We start from the raw sequence: 13,060 nt of genomic DNA on the forward strand, positions 1-13,060 counted from the left end.
GTGGGGGGTGGGTTGTGGGGATATCATTTTCTACACAACAAATCATTTACATGTATTAACACTATCGCTTTTAGTCTTAACTTAAAATTTAATTGTCAAATGATTTCTGTTATGTTAAAGCTGAAGTTAAGCCATATTGACAGAGATTTAGATCATGATATAACACAACATTGAAAACCATTATGACATGACTTTTTGTCGTTTCAGGGACAAGTTTTATTTAACGTCTGTTACAAATGACATGATTGATCATTTGTAACGAAACTCGATATAAATCAGGCATTCTCCGCACGCCTTGTGTCTTATAATGGCCTTGGAATCAAGTAGTTCCCATACACTCAAGTCAACCTAGAGGTGCGTGGAATAACAATCACCATATTTTCTTACCACGTGTCAGTTATTGGGTGGTCGAGGTCATAGCTTTGGTTGTTAGGCTAGAGAGTTTCGCCAACGTTCTACTGTAGACAGGCCTTGATAATCCATTTTCCTGTTAAATTTATGTTATTTCCTTAGTATTCTTTTTACGGGGTTAGAATGTTTCTAGATTATTCCCAGTGATGCTGGTGAAAAAGAACAGAACTATTTCCTTGATTGTTTTTGTACAGAGATTTGCCATCCAGTAACAAACTATTTCACAGTATGTTCTATTCACTTTTTCCAAAATTTGTTTCTTTTTCGACATAAAATAAAAAAAAAATCAATTACCAAAAATCTTGTGTTCTTTGCATTTTCATAAAGCATTCACATTTCCCTATTTCTGAGTCTTGGTTAATTATGGATTATAAATCATTATTTTTAAGTAGCTGTTTTCTTGATTTCTTAGCCTTTGTTTTTTAAGGATCCCTGTGCCACTGTTCGGTATGTTTTTGTTGTTGTATACACAATAACCTCCCTCCCCCCCCTCATATCATTCAGAACACTGTTATTGATTATATTTTGTTGATCCTTCGTCATTATATGAATCATCAAATCTGTAGTCATGAAAAAACAGTTTCCAATGTGTAGTTACAGTTTTTGTCTGTGGTATGAGGATGCTTAATATAAAACTGATGTCAGTGAATCTTAACTTTAAGAACTATCGCTGGTTTCTCTGTATAGGAATGGGAGATTCAAGCAAATATTGTCAAATATTGTTAGGCATGCAAGGCTTCTTGGAAGTGTATGAAAAGTTTGTAGACTGATTGTGAAATGAGATCAAGATAACGTATTGAAAAACAAGGTATAAAGACATATATAAACAGTAAAATTAATTGGTGAATTTATTAGCCAGGCAAAGGTCACAGCCACTCATTTAGATGTACTTTCTTCCTGTTTTGAGAGTCTGTCCCTATTCTTGACAAATTTAAAGCCATTGCAATATGCGGAAATACATTGTAAAATTTGATATAAAACATAGTATTGATTCATCATATAAAAAATTAAAATTGGAATTGCATCAAGCATGTTTCCTGAAACACAGATATAAGTCTTTACTGATACACATGTACAGGTGTACATGATGAAACACAGATTTTAGTCTTTACTGATACACAGGGGTACATGATGAAACACAGATATTAGTCTTTAATGATACACAGGTGTACATGATGAAACACAGATTTTAGTCTTTACTGATACGCAGGTGTACATGATGAAACACAGATTTTAGTCTTTACTGATACGCAGGTGTACATGATGAAACACAGATATTAGCCTTTACTGATACACAGGTGTACATGATGAAACAGAGATATTAGTCTTTACTGATACACAGGTGTAGATGATGAAACACAGATTTTAGTCTTTACTGATACACAGGAGTACATGATGAAACACAGATATTAGTCTTTACTGATCCACAGGTGTACATGATGAAACACAGATATTAGTATTTACTGATAAACAGGTGTACATGATGAAACACAGATATTAGCCTTTACTGATACACAGGTGTACATGATGAAACGCAGATATTAGTCTTTACTGATACACAGGTGTAGATGATGAAACACAGATTTTAGTCTTTACTGATACGCAGGTGTACATGATGAAACACAGATTTTAGTCTTTACCGGTACACAGGTGTACATGATGAAACACAGATATCTAAGTCTTTACTGATACACAGGTGAACATGATGAAAAACAGACATTAGTCTTTACTGATACACAGGTGTACATGAAGAAACACAGATATTAGTCTTTACTGATACACAGGCGTACATGATGAAACACAGATATTAGTCTTTAATGATACACAGGTGTACATGATGAAACACAGATTTTAGTCTTTACTGATACGCAGGTGTACATGATGAAACACAGATATTAGCCTTTACTGATACACAGGTGTACATGATGAAACAGAGATATTAGTCTTTACTGATACACAGGTGTACATAATGAAACACTGATATTAGTCTTTACTGATACACAGGGGTACATGATGAAACACAGATATTAGTCTTTACTGATACCCAGGTGTTAACATGATGAAACACAGATTTTATTCTTTACTGATACACAGGTGTACATGATGAAACACCGATATTAGTCTTTACTGATACACAGGTGTACATAATGAAACACTGATATTAGTCTTTACTGATACACAGGGGTACATGATGAAACACAGATATTAGTCTTTATTGATACACAGGTGTACATGATGAGACACAGATATTAGTCTTTACTGATACACAGGTGTTCATGATGAAACACAGATATTAGTCTTTACTGATACCCAGGTGTTAACATGATGAAACACAGATTTTAGTCTTTACTGATACACAGGCGTACATGATGAAACACAGATATTAGTCTTTATTGATACACAGGTGTACATGATGAGACACAGATTTTAGTCTTTACTGGTACACAGGAGTACATGATGAAACACAGATATTAGTCTTTATTGATACACAGGTGTACATGATGAAACACGGATTTTAGTCTTTACTGATACACAGGTGTACATTATGAAACACAGATATTAGTCTTTACTGATACCCAGGTGTTAACATGATGAAACACAGATTTTAGTCTTTACTGATACGCAGGTGTACATGATGAAACACAGATTTTAGTCTTTACCGGTACACAGGTGTACATGATGAAACACAGATATCTAAGTCTTTACTGATACACAGGTGTACATGATGAGACACAGATTTTAGTCTTTACTGGTACACAGGAGTACATGATGAAACACAGATATTAGTCTTTATTGATACACAGGTGTACATGATGAGACACAGATTTTAGTCTTTACTGGTACACAGGTGTACATTATGAAACACAGATATTAGTCTTTACTGATACCCAGGTGTTAACATGATGAAACACAGATTTTAGTCTTTACTGATACACAGGTGTACATGTACATGATGAAACACAGATATTAGTCTTTATTGATACACAGGTGTACATGATGAAATACAGATTTTAGTCTTTACTGGTACACAGGTGTACATGATGTAACACAGATATTTAAGTCTTTACTGATACACAGGAGTACATGATGAAACACAGATATTAGTCTTTAATGATACACAGGTGTACATGATGAAACACAGATTTTAGTCTTTACTGATACGCAGGTGTACATGATGAAACACAGATTTTAGTCTTTAATGATACACAGGTGTACATGATGAAACACAGACATTAGTCTTTACTGATACACAGGTGTTAACATGATGAAACACAGATTTTAGTCTTTACTGGTACGCAGGTGTACATGATGAAACACAGATATTAGCCTTTACTGATACACAGGTGTACATGATGAAACACTGATATTAGTCTTTACTGATACACAGGTGTACATGATGAAACACAGATATCTAAGTCTTTACTGATACACAGGTGTACATGATGAAAAACAGACATTAGTCTTTACTGATACACAGGTGTTAACATGATGAAACACAGATTTTAGTCTTTACTGATACACAGGTGTACATGATGAAACACAGATATTAGTCTTTACTGATACACAGGTGTACATGATGAAACACAGATATTAGTCTTTACTGATACACAGGTGTACATGATGAAACACAGATATTAGTCTTTACTGATACACAGGTGTACATGATGAAACACAGATATTAGTCTTTACTGATACACAGGTGTACATGATGAAACACAGATATTAGTCTTTACTGATACACAGGTGTACATGATGAAACACAGATATTAGTCTTTACTGATACACAGGTGTACATGATGAAACACAGATATTAGTCTTTACTGATACACAGGTGTACATGATGAAACACAGATATTAGTCTTTACTGATACACAGGTGTACATGATGAAACACAGATATTAGTCTTTACTGATACACAGGTGTACATGATGAAACACAGATATTAGTCTTTACTGATACACAGGTGTACATGATGAAACACAGATATTAGTCTTTACTGATACACAGGTGTACATGATGAAACACAGATATTAGTCTTTACTGATACACAGGTGTACATGATGAAACACAGATATTAGTCTTTACTGATACACAGGTGTACATGATGAAACACAGATATTAGTCTTTACTGATACACAGGTGTACATGATGAAACACAGATATTAGTCTTTACTGATACACAGGTGTACATGATGAAACACAGATATTAGTCTTTACTGATACACAGGTGTACATGATGAAACACAGATATTAGTCTTTACTGATACACAGGTGTACATGATGAAACACAGATATTAGTCTTTACTGATACACAGGTGTACATGATGAAACACAGATATTAGTCTTTACTGATACACAGGTGTACATGATGAAACACAGATATTAGTCTTTACTGATACACAGGTGTACATGATGAAACACAGATATTAGTCTTTACTGATACACAGGTGTACATGATGAAACACAGATATTAGTCTTTACTGATACACAGGTGTACATGATGAAACACAGATATTAGTCTTTACTGATACACAGGTGTACATGATGAAACACAGATATTAGTCTTTACTGATACACAGGTGTACATGATGAAACACAGATATTAGTCTTTACTGATACACAGGTGTACATGATGAAACACAGATATTAGTCTTTACTGATACACAGGTGTACATGATGAAACACAGATATTAGTCTTTACTGATACACAGGTGTACATGATGAAACACAGATATTAGTCTTTACTGATACACAGGTGTACATGATGAAACACAGATATTAGTCTTTACTGATACACAGGTGTACATGATGAAACACAGATATTAGTCTTTACTGATACACAGGTGTACATGATGAAACACAGATATTAGTCTTTACTGATACACAGGTGTACATGATGAAACACAGATATTAGTCTTTACTGATACACAGGTGTACATGATGAAACACAGATATTAGTCTTTACTGATACACAGGTGTACATGATGAAACACAGATATTAGTCTTTACTGATACACAGGTGTACATGATGAAACACAGATATTAGTCTTTACTGATACACAGGTGTACATGATGAAACACAGATATTAGTCTTTACTGATACACAGGTGTACATGATGAAACACAGATATTAGTCTTTACTGATACACAGGTGTACATGATGAAACACAGATATTAGTCTTTACTGATACACAGGTGTACATGATGAAACACAGATATTAGTCTTTACTGATACACAGGTGTACATGATGAAACACAGATATTAGTCTTTACTGATACACAGGTGTACATGATGAAACACAGATATTAGTCTTTACTGATACACAGGTGTACATGATGAAACACTGATATTAGTCTTTACTGATACACAGGTGTACATGATGAAACACAGATATTAGTCTTTACTGATACACAGGTGTACATGATGAAACAAAGCAGCGCTAGAAAGATCAACAAGCTAATCTGACTTAAAACATTCTCAGGACCCAGATCAATAGAGACATTTCTGGTGGTGAAAATGGAGCCAAATCTACTGTAAGTAAGCATTCATGAGATTTGTATAACAAGTGTGAAAGTTTACTTTTCAGTACTTACACAACTGCCTCCGGGTGTTGAGTAACCGCTCCGAGACGAGGCATAGTTCCGATTTCCATATCTATCAAAGAAAACAGTGAAATTACTTAATAAATATTTAACAAAATAGACTAAAAAAGACTTTTAATCTTCTACCACTGTGTAATTTCTTAGTTTTCTTTCAATTATCAAAGCCCAAAATAGCATTCCTCTATTATATATTAGCTCTATGGTTCTTTGGAAGAAGTGATTTGAAAATTGTGAATGCTTGGTTGGCTCCTTGAATGTTTGTCAAGGTCATTGGTTGATAAGAAAATTGTTTGCCATTGATGCAGCAGGAGACAGGCAACCATGATTCTATGCCTCTTGGTCACTAGAAGAAATTATTTTCCGTTTCAACAATTTTACACCAGTGTCCTTGAATGTGACTCAAGGTAATATGTTTGAGCAACGTTTATAGCCCTTCCCTCCAGCAATAACAGGCAAAATATCATGCCATGCCTCATTGCTTGTTTGAAGAATTTATTTGAAGACTTCGACATATTTAACCTCTTCAACCTTGAAAGTGTGTCAAGGTCACTTATTATAGCTATAGGCAAAATATGACTCAATGCCTGAATTGATTTGTAAGTAGAAAGGATTTGAAATTATTTTACACATTTGACATCTGTGACCTTAATGTTGATCAAGGTTAAAATATGTTTCAACAACTTGATCTTCCTTTCCCAAGCAGGGTATAGGACACATCATCATGATTCTGGGCTTTACTGTTTGTTGGAAACCAGAAGGTCACAAGTGATTTTTCAGATTTGACAGTGTGTTAGAATACACAGGTTATATATGGTAGTTTTCATAAGAAATGGGATTTAGGTATAATGGTGGATATGGCAAAGTGCAGGAGATTGGAATATTCACGGCTCAGATTGAACAGGTTTCACTATGTTATAAGTTACAGACAAATACTACAGAGTAAAAAGCCCACCTGTATCTATTCTTCTTAATCAGAAATGCAAACAAAATCTGCATCATTATCCTTTAAGAAGCATGCCCCTACCCCCCCCCCCCCCACATTGAGTTAGAGACTATGCATGCCCCTCCCCCACATTGAGTTATGTTTTGACACTCTGGACTTATTGCAGGATAAATACTGTACTGGGATCAGAAGTTAACACTGAGATCCATCTTCTAAAGAGCACCAACCTTGCATCTACATCAGAATAAGCTTCATAGAGGTCATCGTTGTGTCCGCGGTGGAGCTGATCACGCTGTCGACGAGTCAGAATTCGGCGTCGACGGTTTTCCTTCCTCTCGTCCTCCAGCTGAAACGCAGAAATTCGCATCAATCATAAGATAAACGTGGGTTTGTATACCACTGTCTTTACAGATATACAGGTTCCACAATCTGTGACTGCTGTTAATCTAACTGGTGTAGATTATTTTTCAAATATTAAACTGAAAGCGGGCTTTAGTGACTTTTTCTTTTTTAGATTTGAAAATTAAAAGCAGGCTTTACTGAGTTTTTCTTTTTTAAATTGAAAAACTAAAAGCAGGCTTTAGTAAGTTTTTCTTTTTTAAATTTGAAAATGAACTAACAAGGGTTAAAAGAAAGGAAACAATCAGGAGTTGTGGTTCTTTTCTCTCCCACAATTGTTTTTGCCAATTCTATTACAAATTTTAATTTAGGTTACATAATCATTTGTTTTCAGTGACAAGTTTTCTAATCAATATGCAAAAAAATACAAGCTTGATTGATGGATCCCCCTCCCTCCAAACAAAAAAATGTTTTATTATTATACAATAATTATTTTGATATTTCGTTCTATTAATATAATTTGAGATGTTAAAATGCTAATTGATGGTGAAATTTAGTTACCATTTAGGTACATATTTATTTCATCATAACGGAAAGTTTGTAATGGAAAAGCATAAGGTCAAAGGTCGCTATCTTCAAACAGCCATGTTCAGAAGTGCAGGATTTTAACCAATCAAAGTGAAGGATGGTTTTAATTAATAGGGTAATTATAACACTTGACTTACATCAAACCTTCAATTTATTAGATGTCCTGAAGTTGATGGACATCATACTTTCCTTTATTGTAATAAGACATTTGTATACTTTACATTCTATCTGAGAAGTTAACAAAGGAGGATGGGATTCCTTTCAGAGCCATATGCCTTGTCTTTCTGCTTTTTGTCAGAAACATATGTTTACCTCCTCCTTGGAGAGCCTCTGTTTGAATTCCCTCTGGCGTTGTTTGTTTCTCCACTTTTCTAGACCTGCTCTATCTTCTATTGAATATTCCTCCATTTTGCCTGGCTCGCCAGTGAAAGGGGCCTGAAATAGACACACCAGTTATACTTCCCTATTCATTACATAGGAAAGGAATTGGCTACGGGAAATGGTCATGAATGATTACAGGAATTCACCAGCAGCTCATTGACAGCCCATTGTCTGACATTGTCAGGTTTTACTTCCCACTTATCAGTGGTTGAAAGTTCAGCAAAACATTCTACAGCAGACGAAGGCAAAAATCACAACGGTCATGTAACGACACTGAAAGATCAGTAGCAGACGAAGAAAAAAGATATTGATAAAATTCAACTTCATGTATAACAAAGTCAGCTTTTATAACGATTCAGAGCCAAAGCAACAAAAATGTGTAGAATATTTCTTCATACCAGACTCACGCCCTAGCTGTTGTTACTCTGATATTGTAGATAAGTGAGCTGATCTCTGTAAACCATTTCAGGGATTTAATTGATGGATGATTTTTTATTTTTTTTATTTTTTTTTATATTCAATTCAATTCATTTTTTTTTTATTTCCGTAAGTTTTGAATGGATGAAAGGTTATAACACTATTTTTTCCTCATTTGAATTTACACATTACCATTTTTTAAAACTTTTGATTACACATTATATTTAATTTAACTTTTAATTACACATCATGATCAATTTTAACTTCTAATCACACATCATGATTAATTTAAACTTTTAATCACACATCAGGATCAATATTAACTTTTAATCACACATTCTGATTATTTTAAACTTTTATTTACACATCATGTTTAATTTAAACTTTTAATAACACATCATACTTAATTATCACTTTTAATTATACATAACAAATAATTAAAACTACACATCATGATCCATTCATGAAACAACTCTTTCAAGTTGAATTTTACCCTAAGTATACATCACAAATGAACTCTATATGTGCTGGGCTGTAAGACAAGAGATTTATGTCCAATTTTGGAGGAATATAGTGTTTTGTTCATAAATCTGTGGAAGACTGTACTTAGTACACATCCGTTTTAGCAGGTTCAGAGCAATGGCAAAAAATGTTGGATTGATTGTGCTAATAGTTTTATCGCCAATTTTAAATGAAAGAGATAATTTAAACAATGCCTTTTAAAGGCTGAGAACATTAAATCAATTGATGGAAGAAATTAACTACACATTCTATTGGAAAATTTTAATCTTAATAAAAGAACATGATGGATTCTAGAGTGATCAAAGTTCAAAAATTGGTGATTTCTAAATATTTGAGATTAAGAACGAAATATAAACCAATTTTCACACTTTAATTTTATTCAAAGCACCAAATCATCTCTATGAAAATAGTTCTTTGTTCTTAATGTTGGTAAGATTACTTTTTTAATATTAAGCACATTGGATGGTCAGGTGGCACAGTGGATAACACACTGGCCTTTCATTAAGGCGGCAGGGGTTCGATTCCCTGATCGGACGTGAAAAGGTATCATACACAGGTCCCCTGCCCAACCCACCTGGACTTTTTCCTGTGACCTCCTGCATTAAGATTCCCTGTGTGCTAATATCCGGACCAAAGAGTCATAAATATAAGTTGAAAAAACTTTTTTCCAAATTGTTGTAAAATAGATAAAGTTTATATTATATTAAAGGCACATCTTCTTGGTCATAAACAGATGAAAATGTGAATTGGTGTTCTTGAAATGGCTCAACACGCGTAGGGAACTGACAACAAGGAATGTAAAAAAAGTTGTTGAAGATATTCAATGAATAATTTTAGTAATTGTAAACATACCAAATTAAAAGGGATATAGTCTAGATTAATGCCCTTTTGTGATGACAGCTTAGATACATGATCAGCATTTAGAGGAATCTTATACAATTGCTTTAAAAGAAAATGACGACTGTTTGATTAAGGTAAAAAGTCCCAGTAGTACTCATTGTTGTATCTCCAAAAAAGAAACGTTCCATTTTAATTTGTTCAATATTTTAAAAAGAAATTGCTTGCCCTTTTACCAAATTAAGAACAATAGTTTACATAATAAAGTGGGTTTTTTTTTAATTCAAAAAATAACATCTATGCCACAGGGATTGAATTGATTCATAGACCTTTATAATTTTAGTAGCGGAAGCTTTGGGACAAATATCAGAATGTTCTGTAGCGGAACTGCCAGGACTGGGTCGAGTGCCGACGACCAGGCAGCTCAATTGGAAGAGCCTCCATCAAATCCCGGTCTGGCCATGCATTCTCCTACTCCTATTACAAAATTGGTGCTAATGTGACCATACCATCTTTAAAGCACTGTATTTGGCAGAGAACATGGTGCCGTTAAAATTGAAGTGACGTAGTAAGTGAATATTGACCTGATTTTTCTGAAAATAGTAACACCAAGTTAATATCACAATAATTATCAACCTCCACGTAACTATGATCCAACCAATGGGAATATAGGAAAAAGATGATATCATTAAATACAACAAAATATGCTATTTCAAAATATTGCTGTTAAATTATATGTGTAACCTATGTTAGAAGTTTAGAGAAAACCTACTTTACTTATAATGACCTTGAAAATAAAGAATCCAAAAGGTTAAAAACAAGCAGCCCAGAGGGCCTGTATCGCTCACCTGGATATTTAAGCAACCATAGCAAAATATTTAATAAATATTAAACTGTACTGCAAATATTTCCAAATATTGGCTGTCTCTCAGTAACACCCTTATCTATTGGGTCCCATTCTCCTGTCCCCATTGGGGTGGTACACTGAATCATGTTGGACCAAGGATACTCTATATCAAATTAGATTAAGATATACCTATAGGATAAAGTAGGTAAAGGTCATTTTCATTTGTAAACTTTGTTGGGCTCCATCTAAGGAAGTTAAATATCACGACTCCATGCTTTTCACTTCTTCAAAAGAAGCTGTTTGCAGGTTTTGCTATATTTGACCCCTGTGACCTTGAAAGTAGCTTGAGGTAATTTTCAATAGCAAACTTTGTCGGGCTACATCTGTGACAGTTACCAGCCAAATATTATAATTCTATGCCTTTAGATTATTCAGGAGAAAGTCATTTGGAGTGTTTGACATATTTGGCCCCTGTCACCTTGAAATTAGGTTGAGGTCATTTTCATTCGCAAACTTTGTTGGGCTCTTTCCCAAGAAGCTACCAGCAACATATTAAGATTCTACACCTTTCAGTTCTTCAAAATAAGTCGTGTTAAGTATTTGATACTTTTTACCCCTGTGACCTTGAATGCAGGTCAAGGTCATTTTTGTTCTCACAAATTGTTGGGCTTTTAACAAGGAAGCTATCACTCAAATATCATGACTGTAAGCCTGTCTATTCTTCAGAAGAAGTCGTTTAAAGGAAAAGTTTACGGGCGCTGGACGAACAGACGCGGCACCATGGCATAAGCTCACTAGCCCTTAGGGCAGGTGAGTTAAAAATTCATGTTGTGAAGTAATTGATCTAAAGAGAACACAAAATGCATGCAGTACTCAATTTCAATTAAATATCCCAAAGAAATTGTTAGGGGTGAAAGCACTAGGGTATTCAGTTATATGTAAAGTGACTTTAAAACAAATAAAAGAAATCAAAAGTGATTCATTTCCAAGTTTTTATAGACCTTGTGCATAGTTCTCAATTACTACAAAGACAATGTAATTTTATTGAGAGCACTGCAGTAGCGTTTGTTATGATGTTTTCATGAATGTTTAATTTGTTATCGAATAGCGGTGCCGTAAAATTGATTGACTGTCCTGGGCTGGCAGTAAATTGGAAAAAAAAATGCCTGAACTATAGAAATATAATGTTCAAATATTTTACCACAGAACTACACTAAATCTCTTTCTGAATCACCTCCGCTCACCATAAAACCAATGTTAAAATAAGGTCTAGTAACAACAGCTAAGTATGTGTGTCTGCCGCACGATGTTGCATGATTGTTTTATTTGTACTAAAATCGTAACGATAAAAGCCTGTGTGAATTAAAGCTATTTATGGGTCCCGCGGTCCGTGTGAAGAATGAGGAGGCAATGGCGATACCACTGGGTATAGTCGTAGAGTTACAAACTGCATGTTTGTGGTTTGAGCAGGACAACACAGCTATATATTTACGACACAATGTATTACAAAGACACATTAAACTTGATAGATTTAAGTACAGCTGGAGAAAGTCAAAGGTTCAAACAATAAAGTTTTCCTGGAAGACCCCAAATGTAAAATTTGTGAAGACATATTGGTTTTTAAATTTATCATGCATCTTTGCCATTAATATCAATCTATGATGCCGAGACACTTAATGTTAAAATGTAACTCTGGTAATGTTCCCAAGATACCAAAGAAACCATACATCATTTTCTAAAGGGATTGTCAGTCCCCAAATGAATAATTTGGTCTGAGTGATGACAATATCAATATTTTCCACTAGTGTTTTAGTTTGTTTCTCATCAATCTTTTTCCTACATTAAGAATCTGTTACATTTACAGCTCCGTAACAGTCCTTGAGGAACTCTATATAGGGACAAGTAAATTAGAATCAAAACCCTGTCAAATCCCTTTGTGTGGCAAGCTAATGTATTTTTCCGAAGGTGATAATTTTTTAATTGAAGAAATCAAATTGTGCAGCTCAAACAATTAGGAAGATTACAAGCTGATTAAACTTGATATTTCAATGAACCCTGGACACAACTGACAGTTTGTTTAAAATATCAACCAGTATAAAGTATAAAAAAAGATATTTCTTCTTAAGTTTAATAGTCTAAGTGCTTTGTGTCGAATCTCCAACAAAGGAGAG

At 34.3% G+C, this 13,060-nt stretch overlaps 1 protein-coding gene across 2 annotated transcripts in view; it reads right to left on the bottom strand.

The window, feature by feature from the left end:
• The window catches only part of LOC110440260, a 100,661-nt gene that overhangs the window by 49,215 nt on the left and 38,386 nt on the right, over positions 1-13,060 (bottom strand). For both annotated transcript variants that reach the window (XM_021483226.1, XM_021483225.1), the window contains 3 exons: positions 8,198-8,320; positions 7,186-7,304; positions 6,007-6,067 (listed from right to left, as the gene is read on the bottom strand). In XM_021483226.1, coding sequence (XP_021338901.1) covers positions 6,007-6,067; positions 7,186-7,304; positions 8,198-8,320 — 303 coding nt within the window. The remainder of the gene's footprint in view (positions 1-6,006; positions 6,068-7,185; positions 7,305-8,197; positions 8,321-13,060) is intronic.

This window comes from Mizuhopecten yessoensis, unplaced genomic scaffold, assembly GCF_002113885.1.
Source record: "Mizuhopecten yessoensis strain PY_sf001 unplaced genomic scaffold, ASM211388v2 scaffold11177, whole genome shotgun sequence".
In the NCBI taxonomy this organism is placed as follows: domain Eukaryota; kingdom Metazoa; phylum Mollusca; class Bivalvia; order Pectinida; family Pectinidae; genus Mizuhopecten; species Mizuhopecten yessoensis.